We start from the raw sequence: 17,797 nt of genomic DNA on the forward strand, positions 1-17,797 counted from the left end.
AGTGACAGTTCTTTGATCGATAGAATTTCTTTAAGATGGGCCCATAAGTAACAAAGACTGTTGAAAAGTTCAATATGGCGGCCGACAGTGGCATCATACCACCGAAATAAGTACGTAAATTTGTTTCAGTTAGTGCAGGGAAGCCGCCTACCAAATTTCGAGAAGATGGGGCCATAAATAAGAAAGTTCAACATGGCGGACGTTGTTGACCGTTATGACCATTACACGTAGAATTTCGAAATGAAACCTGCTTAACTTTTGTAAGTAAGCTGTAAGGAATGAGCCTTGCAAATTTCTGCCTTCTACCTATACGGGAAGTTGGAGAATTAGTGATGTTTGAAAATTCAATATGGCGGCTGACAGTGGCGTCATACCACCAAAATAAGTACATACATTGGTTTCGGTTAGCTAAGGGAAGCAACCTACCAAATTTTGTGAAGATGGGGCCGTAAATAAGAAAGTTCAACATGGCGGACGTTGTTGACTGTTATGACTGTTACGCGTAGAATTTCGAAATGAAACCTGCTTAATTGTTGTAAGTAAGCTGTAAGGAATGAGCCTGCCAAATTTCAGCCTTCTACCTACACGGGAAGTTGGAGAATTAGTGACGTTGGAAAGTTCAATATGGCGGCTGACAGTGGCGTCCATACCACCGAAATAAGTATGTACATTGGTTTCGGTTAGCGCAGGGAAGCCGCCTACCAAATTTCGTGAAGATGGGGCCATGAATAAGAAAGTTCAATATGGCGGACGTTGTTGACCGTTATGACCGTTACGCGTAGAATTTCGAAATGAAACCTGCTTAACTTTTGTAAGTAAGCTGTAAGGAATGGGCCCGCCAAATTTCAGCCTTCTACCTACACGGGAAGTTGGAGAATTAGTGATGTGTGGAAAATTCAATATGGCGGCCGACAATGGCGTCATACCACCGAAATAAGTACGTACATCGGTTTTGGTTAGCGCAGGGAAGCCGCCTACCAAATTTCGTGAAGATGGGGCCATAAATAAGAAAGTTCAACATGGCGGACGTTGTCGACCGTTATCGACCGTTATGACCGTTACGTGTAGAACTTCGAAATGAAACCTGCTTAACTTTTGTAAGTAAGCTGTAAGGAATGAGCCTGCCAAATTTCAGCCTTCTACCTACACGGGAAGTTGGAGAATTAGTGATAACTGAGTCAGTGAGTGAGTCAGTGAGTCAGTGAGTCAGTGAGGGCTTTGCCTTTTATTAGTATAGATACCTTATAAACAGTGGTAAGTCTGTGGGATTTGAGGCATTCTGTCAGAGGCTACATATTAATAATATAATAGGGGAAAGTAGAGCAATATATTACTCTACAAAGACAAAACAAGTGTTATGGTGTATAAAATCTGTACATTTTGGTTTAATTTTCCATTATATTTTGTTCGAGACAAGACAACAGATGAACTGCATTTAAGACAAATCAAAGCAGGTTTTCTTCCCTTACAACTCACTTTTAAAGCAGCTGTTTCAACATTGCGAGAAAGACATGCTGGTGGCTCAATTACTTTTTAACCTGGGAAAGGAAGAATGAGCCAATGCCTAATTATTTTACAGCATGGGAAAGGAAGATCTACCAACGCCTCAGAGAACATAAAAGGTTTTATTTGTTTGGGAAAACGGACAGTGAATTAATTCATCAGTCATATTGACAGCCAGCCAATCAGGTGCATGTGTTGTGAAACAATGGCAGGACATTTCATAATAAATATGCCTCATTTCAAAGCGAAGAAGAAAGTAAGGACGTAAGAAGGGAGGAAGAAGAATGGACAAAGAGGGCACTGGTTGTCAGAAAAGTGTCATGAACATGGATTGCTAAATCAAACACCGTCCTGGGACATTCATCCTTGTCATCTCTACTTTTTTTGTAAGTTTTTTCTAAAGACTATATATATTCAGACTTTCCTATCAGTACCTATTTTCCAGTGGTATTATTATTATTATTGTAATCAATACCATGCTGCTTTTAACTTTCTATGCTTTGTCTTAATGTCTAGAGTGATTGAAGTAATAAGTTAGATTTCTTTGAGCACCTGAAGCAGCCAGACATTTGCCATTATATCTGTGCTGCAAGGTTTATTTTGGCTGCGAGTGAGGAGCTCCACTCAATAGTTGGAACAGTACAAAAAGAAGGTATTCTTGGCTGATAAATGGCCTATAGTCAAGAGTGCCGAGTCTTTGTATGTTTAAATGTATTCTTGTAGACGAAAAGTAATATTTAGGTCTGAGATACCACTAAAACATCGTATGTTGTTCGTGCCCATAATAAGTAAGTCTCTTGAAGTCTGAGTGACAGGCTGTGTTATTCCTAAAGCACTTATGTGGTTTAAAGTGCTAAGGGTTAATCAGCGTGTGTGTCATTCATGGGGCACTGTTGTGGTTAGGGTCTGTGTGTATGCGTATAGCAATGTATGTGTGTGTTCATCTTAAAGTGCAACTGTAGACCAACCCGATAATGAACTTGACAAGAACACATACCCTTGAGAAAACAGGCAAAGGGGAAGTAGAGGGAAATACCACAATAATACCCTGACCAAGACTTCATACAACCCAGGTGACAGAAACCATGGTGGTGGTCCTCCATGTACAAGGCAAACAGCAATAGCTCTCCCTGCAATGAAGTAGTTATATGTTCTCACAGCTCAACAAACACAAAAACAAATGCATGTAACTGAGTTCATTTACAAGAAAAAAGGTAGGCTTACTACATCATATCAAAAGAATAAATGTGTAAGAGGCATAACAGTTATGCATAAAACAAAATAATACAAAATGTTGTACAATATGAATGAAATTCATGTAAAATTAGGTATCAGTTAAAGTACTTAATACTCTTGGTTTTGTAAATATTATGTACAAAACTCTGACTCCAATTTTATTTACATGGACAAAAAACATACCTGTACTATTGACTGAAATGTATTTTTTATTTCTAGCACCATAAAGAGAGAACTAGATTGAATATATCTCATCAAAAGTCTTGGGAGTTCTCTTGTGAGGTAAATTATGATGTAATAAAGGCTCATTTTTGTTAGATTTACAATTAGGCGTGGTCTTTGGATTTTTTGAAACGGTTCTGTTATGAAGCTCGCAGTGCAAAGGTGAAAGGATTAAAATGACATGAATTAAACCCAGTCGAAGTGAGAAGTATTCTCTCGATCACAATGGCTGCTGCTACAAAGTACAAAGAATTGTGGGAAATTGAGGTGTAAAGCCCCACCCATTACATGTAACTCAGATTCTTTACATGTTGACAACTTGAGAATAAAAGTGCAAAGTGCAAAATGAAAATTCAAAGAGCAGCACGTGATGCCAGTGCTTATTTGCCTTTTACTGCTGTTGAGGTTGAAAGTGAAACTTCAAATTATGTTTACACTTATTTTCAAGTTTAAGGGCAAATACCATTAAAAAGTAATGTTTACCTCCTAACCCTTTCGTAAAGCTTATTTCAGCAAATATGTTCAGTGGTTTTGCACTATTGGTCCTACCAGGTCCTCTTCATGTTCAAAAATGCCTGTACCAACCCTCAAGCTGCTTTTTCTTGCCCCTCCCTCTGCTCCTTTAAACCACATGAACAACCATGATAGTTTGCATGCAGGACCGATATAGTTCACACACAACACTGCAACATTGTGCATTTGTAAAATTTGTAAAATTGTATTTTTTCATACGCAAAACTCGTATACTGCACACGTAAAACCAACATATTAAGCTCACAAAGCCAGCATAGCACACACCGGAACAAAACCAGTACAAGACTGACATGGACTCGATCTAGTGCATACTCAAAACCAATAGTTATACAAAACTATTCAATAAACTAATTAAAGTTTAATATGCACATACAACTGAGTATTAAAACTGTTTTGCATTACAAATTAATCACTGAATTATTTTTGCTTTCTAGAAAAAATATTAATATGCTTGAAGGAAACAAGATTAATATGCAGTTAATTTCAATTAAAATTTGTAATTACAAGATTAATTAGAATTACATTTTCTTAATCCAATAGCAGTCCTATTAATAATTACTGCTAAATATATTTTCTAAATCTTAAATTACTTGTCCTTATCCATATAGATAATTTTCTACACCTTCTACTTCAAATGTATGCCTTAACATTTTCTGAACAAAAAGATTTTATGCATTTGTAACCTGGTATAGGGCTGCATGATTTGGTCAGAAAATCATATGGGAATTACCTCAACATGTATTGTGATTGATATGTGAACTGTGATATGGTGGACATTTAAGGTAACTTCTTAAACTACTGCCTAGTTTTCAAGGCTAAAAGCATATAAAGACAAAATAAGTTAGAATTAAAAAGGAATTTTTAAATATTATTTTGTGAATTTAAAAATTTAAATAACACAATTAGTAAATTTCAAAAGTTTTAAAACATTATAATATAAATAATAGGCTAAACAAAGTAAGACTTATTATTCAAATTAAAAGTATTGTGTTTAGGTTCAGCTTTGGCCCAGATTTAAACAATTGTTTTTTGTAACTATGAAAAGAAAAAATATGTAACTAAAGAATTTTTTTTACCTATAAGTGCATGTTAACTTAACAGCTTTCACAAAGGTCACAGCTGAACAGATTTACATAACACTGAGCTTAAAATATCTGCAATACATACACTTCCATCATTCAGTTCGGGAAAGAGCTAGCCTTTTACATGTATGTATTCTTTGCATCCATTTTGTCACCTCTGTCTTTCATGGTTAATGAACTCCTTTATGCTTTTGATTTTCTCTGCACAGATGTATTATGTGTACAATCACAAATAAAGGAATTTCATTATGTAAAGCTGGAGGTCCTTGCTATCCTTGTTTTTTGTCAGCTGAGCACCCTTTTCTTCAGCAACCATTACACAGATATTCATGAACAACAGGCTTTAAGTAGCATATGTTGATATAGTTTTTTCCAGAGAGTGTATCTGTGAATTGTTGTAGTGGGTATAATGTCTTGATTACAGATTTTAGGACCTTTGTGTCTGGCTATGGACCAAATCCAAAGTGTCTGTTTCTTCAAGTCTGCAGAGAGAGACTACAACAAAGCCCCCTGCTGCTTTGTCTTGAGGTACATCTTGTTGAACAGACTGTTATGAATAAGTGCTCTGGGAGAATCAAATCTTTTTGTGCTTCTGTTTGGTCTTTGCCTTCTTCCAGCTTTGAAAAGAGTGTCCCATTAACCTTTTGTACACCCTAACTGTTTAGTGAATGCAGACATCATTTTCTAAAGCATTTTTAGTGAAAGCTAAGAGGCAGAGAAAAATATATCTTTCTGTTATAAAAGGAAATCCTGTGATGAGACATTCTCGGAGATAATTTAAAGTTCCGCGAGAGATCATTTCAAGTCCCGCGGGACAAGAGATTTTTAAAGTCCTGTCCTCCTCTCAAACATTTACAACCACGCACACAGTACAATCATTTTTCATTCATGTGTATTGTCAGACACAGTTCATGTGCTCTTAGCTCCTATAAAATTTTACGTTTTACACATTTAAATTCATTAATGAAAAGTACTCAGTTTCATCCTTTAAAGAAGCTTTTCTGGACAGTATTTTTAGACATACAATCTAGTCATTTCCTTCAATGTTGTCCTTTTATGGACAATAATTTTATACATTCAAGATGATACATCAAAGACTAAGCGAAGAAGAAAGGGCAGTGCATCGAAAAAAGGCCCAAAAGCATTGGAGAGAAAAGAATTCAAAAAAGAACAATAATAATCTAAGTGCAAATTTGGAAAATAAGGAAAGTAATAATCAGCCCAGAACAAATTGAACTGAAAACCTAGCAGGTCCAAGTGGGGTCGGAAATAAAAGACAAAAAGTAGAAGACAAAACAGAATGTTGTAAAGAGGCAGCACAGGTTAGAGATTATGAAAGTACTAAAATTCGAAAGTCTCAAAAAAATAATAGTAAAGATCGCATGAGCGCTAAGAAACAGAAATTATTAATCGGTGAAATAACGGAACGGCAAAAAGAGATTGAATATATTAAAATAGGTAATGTGACATAAGTATGTAGACATTGTTCAGCTTTAAATTTTAAGTTGGAGATTTCTCATTCGTATTGCCATCAGGGAAAAGTAGTGTTTCTTCCCATAAAGAGGCATATCCACGAGAATGAAAAAATTTGTTGTTAGGTGAAAGTGAAATCCACGAGCACTACAGGCAAAATATCCAAATCTACAATAATCTGTTCGCGTTCACAAAATTCAATGCAGAGAATGTATAGGGTGGTCCAGATCTAATTATGCAATTTTCATTACGCTATAACTTATCAAGTTTATTACGTACAAAATCACCCAAAAAATCCATTGAGAAGTGTGCAAACTGATGACATGAAGAATCGTTTTCACGATTTTAACTGGAATTGTCCCCGCATAAATCAAAGTCATCCAGACAATCTGAATCTGCATAATTAGATCTGGACCACCCTGTAGATTTGCACATTTCAGGAACTTATGCAATGAGAATCTGTGGTCCCACAATAATTAAAGCTACTACAAGTTTAATTTCGAAGAAACCACAATTCAGTCAGGTTTATATTTATGATCATGGAGTAGCAATGCAAAATAGAATCAAAAGAGTTAAACAATCGGACGTATTAGAAATTCTACAGCCAATAATGGATACAAATCCATACGTCCAAAAGTACCGCACTTTACACGAAATTTATCTTGAAAACATGGACAAAGTAGTTTTCTTGTATTTTGGATTCTTGTTTGGTGAAATTGAAACCCACATACGCATGTGGCAGAGATGCGAAATGGCTGGCATGTAGCGCAGGCAGGGGGGTTGGCGAGCAAAGCGAGCAGTGTGCGAAGCCCCCTAGTAGTTTCAAAATATCTCTTTAAATTACATTATTATTATTAACTGTATGTATCACAAACTAGAATAATCCTATTGTGATAAACAGTTAACACGGACTACACATTTAATAGACAATGAAAAATACTACAAAAGCTGAGGTGTTTGTTATAAGCAAAGGTCATCAAACTGATTTGCCTTGGAGCCAAAGTTTTGCAGAGCAAATACACTTTTGGCCAGGCCCAGCACCCACAATATACACACATCTCACATACTTTAACAGTCACACTCCCTCATTTACTTCCGGACACTCTCATCCAATCACCCATTCATTCCCATCACACATACTGTCTGTTTAGTCAGTTTAAATCTTTGAAATTTATATCTATGCAATATAAGGCATCATCAAGTATATAGTATGAGGCACTGAATTCATTCTACTGTTTCTGTATTATCATTCCAAGCTCAAAAATTTTAATTCATATTTGTTGTCATGTTAATCCACCATAGCAGTACCAAATCACATCTCTTTAATTACCCAGACAGTAACAGTTAAATGTTGCAAGTTAGTGTTAATCAGTTAGCAAAAAATATCTCAGATTCTCAGATTTCATCAGAGGAAAATTGATACAGAGAATCATCATTTCAATGATGAATGAACTGAAAAGTGTGTCTTTGTAATGTCATCATTTGGAAATGCTCAGCTGACCTGTCTGATCTGTCACTATCATTCAATGGGAGGAATGACTACCTTTAGAAGTATGGCACTTTCAATTAGTCTTATCCACCACATTGAAGCCTGACAGAGGAACATCAAGGCCTTGAAAGCATTCTGTGATACCAGCAGTAAAGTACTCCATTGTTCACTAACTGAACAAAACTTAGCAACAAGTGCTTCCCTCCAAACCACATGGATACTGGCTAAGTACAATAAAATCTTTACTGGTATGGAGGTAGAACAGCTTGCTTATGATAATGTAATTGAATCTTTACAAAACATACCTCTATCAGTAGCAAATAGTGCGCATTATTATATTTTGATAAAGAATGCCCAAGGTCGAGTGATAGTGTCAGTCCCACTGATCATATATCTCTAGCCATTGATGAATTGCTTGACAACACAGACATAGCTTCAGTGTGCTGTCTGACATTTAGATGGAACAGAATTAATTGAGGAACAATGGATATGTGAAGAAGTGGGAGGGACTGAGGATGCCTGAGTACTTTCCCCTATTGCTGTACGTTTCACTTTGAACCTAGCTTTTGAAGGGGACGCCTATCACTCATCCAGCTTCTAAGTGCTGGCTTGAGTGGTTGAATTTCATCTATAATAATAATAATAATACATTTTATTTATATAGCGCCTTTCCCATGGTAGAAGAGGGTGATTTTACCCAAAAGTAACAAAAAATTGGGTAATTTATTGACTTTGGGGGATTTAAGGTTAATGTTTGTAAAGAATGATACAATCTTCATGGACTACTTCATTTATCTTGCCAAGTGCATGTATTACATTTTTTCACTGGCATTTTTAGTTCTGTAACCAAAAAATAAACATTGCTTAAAATCAATTCTACAAAACAAAACATCAAGCATTATAATATAATTCATTATAATACATGCATTATAATATAATTCACCACATAAACTGCCAAATACCACAGTTTTTCAGGATATTTTCATTTATACAAACTCCCTTGTAAGAATACAAACTGCTTTTATAAGAGTGCATTTTTCAATTCAGGTTTATCTGTCAAATCACTTTAACAGATTTGTGACTTTTGTTGTTGGGAGACTTGTGTTTGCATGAGTGTATGGGGGACATTAACTGGTTAATATCACATTACTGAAAAGTTTTAATGGGAAAGTCAAATAATTTGAAAGTTTTAAATGTCACTGACTCCTAGTATTTTAATATTCCAAATCCTTCACTGCTTTTTTAGCATTTCTTCCAAATTAAGGATACATATGTGAAATCAAACTTCTCAATTTAAGATTACTCCATTATTTTGAGATTCCTGTAAAATTGCCTTTCCTATGTTGTTTTCAAGGCTCTGCACTTAAGTGATCAGTTTGTTTTTGCTTAGCCTGTATACAAAATGAGAATTAGACACTGAACTAGTGTGACCATAACTGCACTATTTACTCAGAACTTGAGATAGCTTCTCATTTTCTCCCATACTAATATTTTAGTTGATGTACTAATGAACATTTCTTTGACTTCAAAAACCCAACAAACACAGATTTATTGAAGCATGTTATTTAAGCTTCAATGCTAATTGTGCTTTTCTGCTATTATGTGCACCTGTTAAAGCATTTGAGATCTTTTCATAAAAGTGGTCTGCTTCATGCTTCAGTTTAGAGTTAAGCCACACAGAGGAATGGCCAATATGGATGTTTTGAAACAACAACTGAATACATGTCTTTTGGAATGGATATATGGATCATCCTTTTTCATCACTAATTCCTAACACTAAAGTAGAGTAGCAATCTCAGGCTCCTGAGGTGGTTGTGGATTGCCCAGGGGGTGTTGGAATAACTGGATTAACTATCTTTGAAGCAGTGGGAGGAAGGATGGGGTGGGGGAAAATCAGCACTTAAAGAGCACTTTGATCGGACATGACTCTCAGCTCCTAGAGTCCATCTACTTGGATTTGTAGCTGCTGGTGAGCCTTATATTTGGCCCCTGTGATTAGGTTAACTCACTGAGTGCAGAGAGAGCAGTGTGGCATAAGGGTTCCCTCTGACCCTCAGTAAACAGAATGAGGGAGAGGAGGAGAATATGTATGAACAAGCAAAGGGGCAAAGCAGTGGCAGCATGATTCCCTACAAATGTTCTGAGAGGCAAAGCATAATTGGCATAGAAGAAGCTAAATGGCTCTTTTTAGGTCCAAACACCAACAGTTGACATAAACAGGCTAATTCCATTCTTCAGTTTCTTGTACCCTCAGGTATATTCACTTAAAGGGTCCAAAGCATAAATATTGACAAAGAGAACAGGAAGACAGCCAAACCCCTGCCCAATTAACTAATTTAAGTCTAAAAAATTAAAATATATATCAAAAGAAACACATTTAAAAAAAAAAAAAAACTAATGCAATAAATCTCAAAGCATTCTTCTAACCAAAATCCTTGATTGTTTCCCTATTACTTAATGAGGATAAGGCTCTCCTGTCATTACTGAACGCATATGTCAAGGCAATTGCAAAAATCTTAAACTAAGTTCAATATTCATAATGTATGAAGTTGTCAGAATAACACCATTAACCTTTTCATTTTGATGTTGAATAGGCAAGCAGTTTTTCTCAGTTGCTAAACACACTAAACCCCATTCTCTGAACCAAATTGTCCGTGCCCTGAACTAATTTTTCAAATCAAACACTCTTTTGGCCAAACCTCAAATACTGCTCAGGAACTTAGACACAATTTGCAAAACTCATCCACCTTTTTTGATAAACCTTAAACACATTCCCTGTCACTAAACACATTCCATGCTGTCATACACTTGTGTTGCAAAATTGTAAACACTGACAGCAAAATGTGAACACAAATCCAACATGGCCGTCATCTCTTACACACAACAACTCAAAATTGAACACACGTTTCTAATGACCAATTAGGCAGGATAAAAGTCAGCTCAGAGTGCACAGGTAGCACATGTGGATCCATCTACAATGGACAGAAACTTACAGAGAGGCAGAGGGGAATGAGGAAGACCAAGAACAATCATTACTGATGAAATTTGGGCAACTGTTGCACACCATGTCCTTGTTCATGGAATGACAATGAGGGAAGCTGGAAAAGGAGTCCAACCCAATTCGAGCAGGTTCTGTGTGGCCGGCATCATCAGGGCATTCATAGAAGAGAAAAGGTAATTGTTCCTTGCTGTACAACATTTCACATATAGTATACTATATTGTAAGTACTGTAATAATTCATTAAAGTACTGTTTCTACTGGCTGTATATATTTGTAAGCACATTGTCACCACTGTAGAATTGAAGCATGACCAAATGAGGGTGGAAGGACCACTCTTTTCTCCCAGCAAGAAGCACTCATTGTTGACATGGTGCTTCAAATTAATGCTATCCGATTCTGTGAAATCCAGTAGAGAGTGATTACAGTAATATCAAAATCTGCACTAACGAAAATTAAAGCAAAAAAATAAGAGTTTTTTTACATTTTTGACATTTATGAAATAAATATGTAAATTCAAAATAAGTACAAATAGTCCAAGCTGTACTGTCTGCATTTCTTTTTTGGTTCAGTTATATTATTATCTGAAAAAATAAAATATTTTATTAACAATTTCAACAGCCCCTGTGATAAATAAAAAACAATAAAGTATATATATTTATATATATATTTTTGTTCAAACTCGAATAAATAAACTGTGTCCTCTAATTTTCTTTTTTGTAGTACTGCTCCTCAATAAATAATTATATTCAAAGTTCAAATCACAAATAAGTATATGTCACATCAAACGAACCAGTTTATAGTGTTTTATGAAAGCATGACCGTACAAGACAGATTCTGCTAATATCGAACCAATATGCAACGGTTTTTCATGTCCGCACTTGCTTTGATACGTTCCATATGACAATGCACAGACATGTTTGTGCTACATGTATTTTCATGTATTCCTACATGTGACTCTTTTAATGACACATTTTACCTTTTCGTTCGCAAGTTTGGTATGTAATGTGTTTTTATCAAAAAAGTATTTTTTTTAAACTATTTTACTTCTTAATTAGCAGTAGCAGTAGTAAGGGGGGTCTATTTTTGCTGTCATCGACCCCCAAAGTTTTTTATTGAAACTATCGACCCCTAGAAAGTTCAAATCGACCCCAGGGGGTCGATATTGTCCACTTTGGGAACTCTTGATCTAAGATATCAGTATGCACATGTGTGACGATGTGGGTTCTGGCTCCCATGGCTATTTGGGAACCCTTGAACCCAACACCGTCGATAATGTTGCCGAGTGAGCCAGTCAATGGAGGCAAATTGAGCATCTGAGCAAGGGGAAGGTAGAAAGTACAAAAGTGCTTTTATTAAAACAGTCAACAAAAACAGTGTTCATAAATAGTGCAGTTCTTCAAATTCATTAAATAAATAATCCATAAAACGAACGTGGGGTAAAACCAATAAATAGAAAAAAAACAATCCTTAAAAACGAGAGGTTAAAATCTTTTTAGGAAGCTGTCTTTAAAACAAAAAAACAAATCCGGTGCTTTTCTGTATGCGTCTCACCTGCTTATCCCGTATGGGCCAAGCAGCAGGCAAGACGCTCTCTACAGCTGCCCTCCTCAAACACACTCAAGACTGGAGACCTCCCGATCCCTGGCTTCGGTTTGGCTCTCATCCCAGCCTCGAGACTTGGACTCCTTGGTCTCCAGGACGCTCACACCAAGGACTGCCACTCCAAGCCTCCCGACTTCCGCTGCCTTTCTGCGGCCTTCTGCGGCTCGTCGCTTTCACCTTGGTCACTCCCGCTACCTGCTCGCTCAGCGGGAGCGACATCAACACAAACACGTGGGTGTCGGCCTAACACCCAGCTTCTACGCAGCTGCCCACGAGCGCCGATCGCGCTCACCACACGCTCCGCGTGTCCGTTTCTCTCCTGCACCGCTTGCTTCCACGCTCCCTGTAACCTCCGTCCTCTCTCTCCGAACGTTTCTTTCCTTTTTCCCGATCGTTTCTTACACCACCCCACAACCGACTCGCGCTTCTTTTTAAAACGTGAGGGGCCATCACAGCTGCAGCATTAGCCACGGGAGCAATCACGAATGTGGGCAGTTCCTCACCTGTGCACACGGTGAGAAACGCCCACATCGACGACTGCCCCGCGGCTCGCTACCACAACGCCCCCTCACGAAGCCGCCTCGGGTGCGATGATTATTTATTTAAAATCAATGGCCTTTTCTCCACGAGCTGTGGACCCATAACACCACAACATGTAAGCGTAACCGACATACACTTTCATCACTGATGCATCCAGTACAATTCTATCTACCTAGGCCTACTGTTACTGTTGGCTAGTAGTTGCAATTGATACCTTTACAGTACTGTGAACTATATTGTAATGTACGTAAGTCTGGAGTGCATATACTGTAACTACGCTATTGCAGAGGTCTGTCTTTTTGTATCACTTACTGTACTAAACTACTTATCTATTTCAATAGAGAGTGTTTGCACTGGAGTCCATGGAAAGGCCCCATGAATGCATTTTCATAGATGATGTAGGGTTTAATCTGGTAAAAAGGAGGCAGAGAGGTGGGAACATAAATGGTCAACGTGCCATTGTGAAAGTCCCTGGCCGACGTGGTGGCAATGTCACCCTTTGTGTAGCCATACGTAACTGGGGGGTTCTCCATCATCATGCAAACCTGGGGCCATATAACACTGAACATCTTACATTTCCGGGTGGTCTACAGGATATTATGGCTGCGTGTTAGCAGCTGGTTCAGCAAGCAGTGCTCAAAAGACACAAAATAAACATACCATTCTTGTTAAAGCTCAATACAAAGCTACTATTTTTATTCCTGGGCTATAGCTATTCCGTGCTTTACTACACCCTCAAAATTCAAGCGATGAACCCTTTAAATAAAAATTTCCTTTGCTACCATTAAAATGAAACAGATGAAATTTGGCAATTAGCAGGAAAAATAAATGGGTAATATAATGGCATAATCAATACCCCGCTTTCATGAACCACTTTCTAAATATAGAAATATATATATATATATATATATATATATATATATATATATATATATATATAGTGGCGGACGGCTGGGGTGGTACCCAGCCGGGACGCCCAGGAGGACCGGAGGAGAGCTTGCGCCTCCTCCAGACTACGAGGAGGCGACTGCCCTGGTTGCACTGGGGGCCACAGGTGCAGAGGTTGGAAGCTAAACCCTGTAGGGGCCCGTTGTCGCCGCCAGGGGGCGCCCCGGTGCCTGAAGAGCCCTGGACCTCAGCACTTTCGTCACAGCAGGAAGTGCTGGGGGGAAGAAGACTGGGGACACCCGGAGGGTTTCCGGGTGCACAGCCGGCACTTCCGCCACACAGGAGTGTGTCCGCGGAGGACTGCCGGGATACAGCTGGAGACCATCCGGGCTGGTATATAAGGGGCCACCTCCCTTCATTCGGGAGCAAGAGTCGGGTGGAAGAGGACGGAGCTCAGAGAGAGAAAGAGAGAGGAGTGGAGGTGGCCAGAAGGAAGGCACTGGAGACTGTGAGGCCTGGACTTTGGGGGATCGGTGCTGGAGGCACTGGGTTGTGCACTGCTTGAACTGAAATAACTTGTAAATAACTTGTATCATAAATATGAGTGTGTTGGGTGCAAAACCATTGTCCATCTGTCTGTGTCCAGGTCCCGTTCCACAGTATATATATATATTTACTTCATGGTCTCAGCTTTTTAATTTTCCCATTAATGTAAAAAAAAGAAGATAAGAAGCAGTGCCATGCCAATCTTCAGAAGCATCTCCAAAATGATGCATTTGTGCAGACAATATGTAACCAAATCCAGTCGGTTTAATGCACCTGCTTACATCCACTTCTAGCTGCAAATTGTCCATCCATTTTTTCCATTGCTGGACATACTTAACTTCCACTTCTTCATCCCATCCATATTTCTCTTTACACAATTCCCTTAAAATAAGTTTAGCAGACAATATAACTGGTGCTAAAAATCCAAGTAGGTCATATACTGAAATGACAACTGACAGAATACCATGTCGTATCAGGTTTATCTTGCAGCTTTATCTGAAACTTGAAACTGTCAGGCTGTGTGCACCATTGAACACCTAAGGCTCTTTCAACTGGTAACAAATCATTACTTAAGTCTGAGTCCTTTTGATCAATAGCCCTGTCTTCTTCGGGTATGCACAATAAGACTGTTCGGCTTTTACTCACCCATTTAGTCAGGTGAAATCTTTCTTTGAAACATGAGGCTTGAAGATCATTGGCCAATTTTATGGCTTGTTCTTCTGTAGCAACTGACTTTAGATAGTCATCATTTTTGTAGCACAGTGTTAATTGCTTCTTCAGGAACTGTGCTTCTTGCATCCTCTGCTGTTCTTCGTAAAGCATAAGAGGCACAACTGGGTGATGAAGTAGCACCAAAAAGATGTAAAGTCATTTTGTATTCCTCTAGTACATCATTTAGATTACCTTCAGGCCACCACAGGAAATGAAGAAGATCACTATCTTCACCTGCAACTATTACTTGGTAAAATATTGATTTGATATCTGCCATTAGTGTAATTGGCTGCTCTCTGAATCTTGTAAGAGCTCCAATGAGAGTGTTAGTTAAGTCAGGTTCTTTTGGCAACTGTTCATTCAGTGAGAACCCTTGGCAAGTGGCTGTATAGTTAAAAAACACTCTAATTTTATTTTTCTTTGGATGACATACTCCATGTTGAGGGATGTACCACACTCTTCTTTGAGTGACAACTGTTCTGTGGGTACTTTAATAGCATATCCCTTATCTAAAATGTCTTTCATGAAAATTTTGTAATCCTTATGGAATGTTGGGCTCATTTTTTTTGGCTCTTTTTAAGTTTTCCCTTGAAGCCAATAGCACACTGATCTGCAATGTATTGATTGTTTGGTATTTTAAGTGTCTCATCTTTAAAGGACAGATTAATGCAATAGTGTCCATCCACTAACTCTGCTGACTCCGTGACTTTGTCGATAAATCTTTATCCATTAAACTGATCTAATAGCATTTGGTTTGCAGAATCTGAAGGCGGCTTGGAAAGAATTTTATTTCAACGTGTTTCTCTAGTTCAGCGCATCATCTCTTCAAGAAACGCATTTAAAGTCTTCAATTTAGCATTAAAGCTTTTTTTCCTTTCATTCGTGTTCACGGCTTTGAAAATGTATTAATTCATTATTTAACTTTATGTACTCTGTCATTAAAGCATAAAAGTCTTTTTTAATAACTGCGCTTATTTTCTCACAGTTGGATTCATTCTTCTTCAAGTCTTTTACATACTTCATTAAGCTGGATAACTGTCCATATTGTTTGTTTATTTCTGACTGAGGGTCAACATAATGTTCTGAAAGGTCTGCCATTAACATACACCCAGAAATTAACCTGGGCTGCACTTATACCGTAAGCTGTTTGTTGTCATCATGGAGATGCTCCCCTTCTGTTGCGTCACAGTCATCATGCTTCCACATCGAGATAGCATTTTAGCCATGCACCAGGAAGGGCTCCCCTTAAGAGATATTTATGTTCTTTTATCTTAGCTTATAGAGTCACACAAAAAGTGTTCACAGTTCTTTTACAGTTTTTTACAATCGCTATGACAGTTTTTTCAAAACATTTAACAAGTTTCCTAAACTCTTAACGCACCAACACACCTAAAACACACAATTGGCAAAACAGTTAATTTCAAGCTCAAAATCACACATTGTAAACTAAACCCCAAAACTAATTTTCAAAATACAATAATAAACTACCACAGTACACGATGTCAAGCAAAACATTCAAAACAGTAACACATGTTCTCTTCCAACAGGAACATTTAGTCAATCATAACACATTGACAAAAAAACACTATCATCAACTGAAATTACAGAAACTGCATTATTTTATGTGTCAGGTCTGCCCTTATATTTGAAGCCTTTCGACATTTTTGTTTTGTTGGGTTTAGTAAATGCATGCATTTTGTTTCTTTTGCTGCATAAATTTAATACAAAAAAGTGAATGACGATCTCAGAGTAGCTTTATAAAATGTACAGTTTACTGTATGTAAAAAAAAATACAGACATAGAACTGCTGCAGTACAGACTTTACTTGCAAAAGGACATTACTGCAAGATATGCAAACAGAAAAAACACCGGAATTATAATAAAAAAAAAACAAAGTAATCTTCTATTCAGCCCGGTCTTCTGCATTTGGCCACATGTTCTCATCCACATCACACCTGATATCTTCTCTGGCAAGGCATCGTGGGAAGAATCTTTTGGCATGCCTTATCCACCCCTGGCAGTGTTCAGCTGTGATGTCTTGGCATGCAGCATCCATTGCATCCAGGAGGCACATTTGGTCATGTGGACGATGGTCAAAAACATTCCATCTCCAGGCTGAGAAAAACTCCTCAATGGGGTTGAGGAAAGGGAAGTAAGGGGCAAGGAAATGGGACATCATCCTTGGATGGGCGTCAAACCAGGCTGTGACTGCACAGGAATGGTGGAATGCCACATTGTCCCATGTGATAACATATATTGGCAAGTGGTCTCTCACCTGTCCCATTTCTTCCTCTGGCACCAGTCTTTCGTGCAGGTCTTCTAAAAACAGGAGAAGGTGGTCGGTGTTGTAGGGGCCAATCTGACATTTATGCAGGAGTGCACCGTTGTTGGAGATTGCGGCGCACATGGTGATGTTGGCTCCTCTCTGGCCCGGCACAGTAACTGTGGCCCTTTGACCTATTGTGTTTCTCGCACGGCGACGCCTTTTCGCCAAGTTGAAGCCAGCCTCGTCAACATAGATAATTTCATGTGGGACTTGATTGGCCTCCAACTCCATGACTCTCTGAAAGTAATTACACACAGTGTATGTAAATGCTGTGCTCTACTGTATATCTACTCTATGTACTACTGTAATGCATTCCAGGTTTATAGAGTAGTTTACTGCAAAACACACTGTGTATAGTACAGTAATGACTGTAATGCATAACCTTACCTGGACGTATTGGTGACGGAGTTCTTTGATGCGCTCACTGTTCCTTTCAAAAGGAACTTTGTATAGTTGTTTCATTCGGACTCTGTGTTTAGCTAGAGTCCGAGAAATGGATGTTATGCTGATTGCTGCAATGTTCCCAAAGACAAGGTTGTCCTCTACAACTCTGGAATGAATGTCCTTCAGTTTTATTTCATTGTCAGCAATCACCATGTTGACAATAGCATGTTCCTGTTCTTCATTCGAGAGCTTTCACTAGC

The 17,797-nt window shown here is 38.1% G+C and overlaps 2 protein-coding genes across 2 annotated transcripts in view; one reads left to right on the forward strand and one right to left on the reverse strand.

Annotated features, from left to right (window-relative positions):
* The window catches only part of LOC120543332, a 64,939-nt gene extending 48,919 nt beyond the window's left edge, over window positions 1-16,020 (reverse strand). The window contains exon 1 of the mRNA XM_039776368.1: window positions 15,965-16,020. Within this exon, the coding sequence (XP_039632302.1) occupies window positions 15,965-16,020 (56 nt within the window). The remainder of the gene's footprint in view (window positions 1-15,964) is intronic.
* LOC120543053 (NXPE family member 4-like) overlaps window positions 1-17,797 on the forward strand; it is a 177,267-nt gene that overhangs the window by 28,893 nt on the left and 130,577 nt on the right. The gene's annotated exons all lie outside the window — the stretch shown is intronic.

The sequence above is a fragment of the Polypterus senegalus genome, chromosome 13 (genome assembly GCF_016835505.1).
Source record: "Polypterus senegalus isolate Bchr_013 chromosome 13, ASM1683550v1, whole genome shotgun sequence".
NCBI lineage: Eukaryota > Metazoa > Chordata > Cladistia > Polypteriformes > Polypteridae > Polypterus > Polypterus senegalus.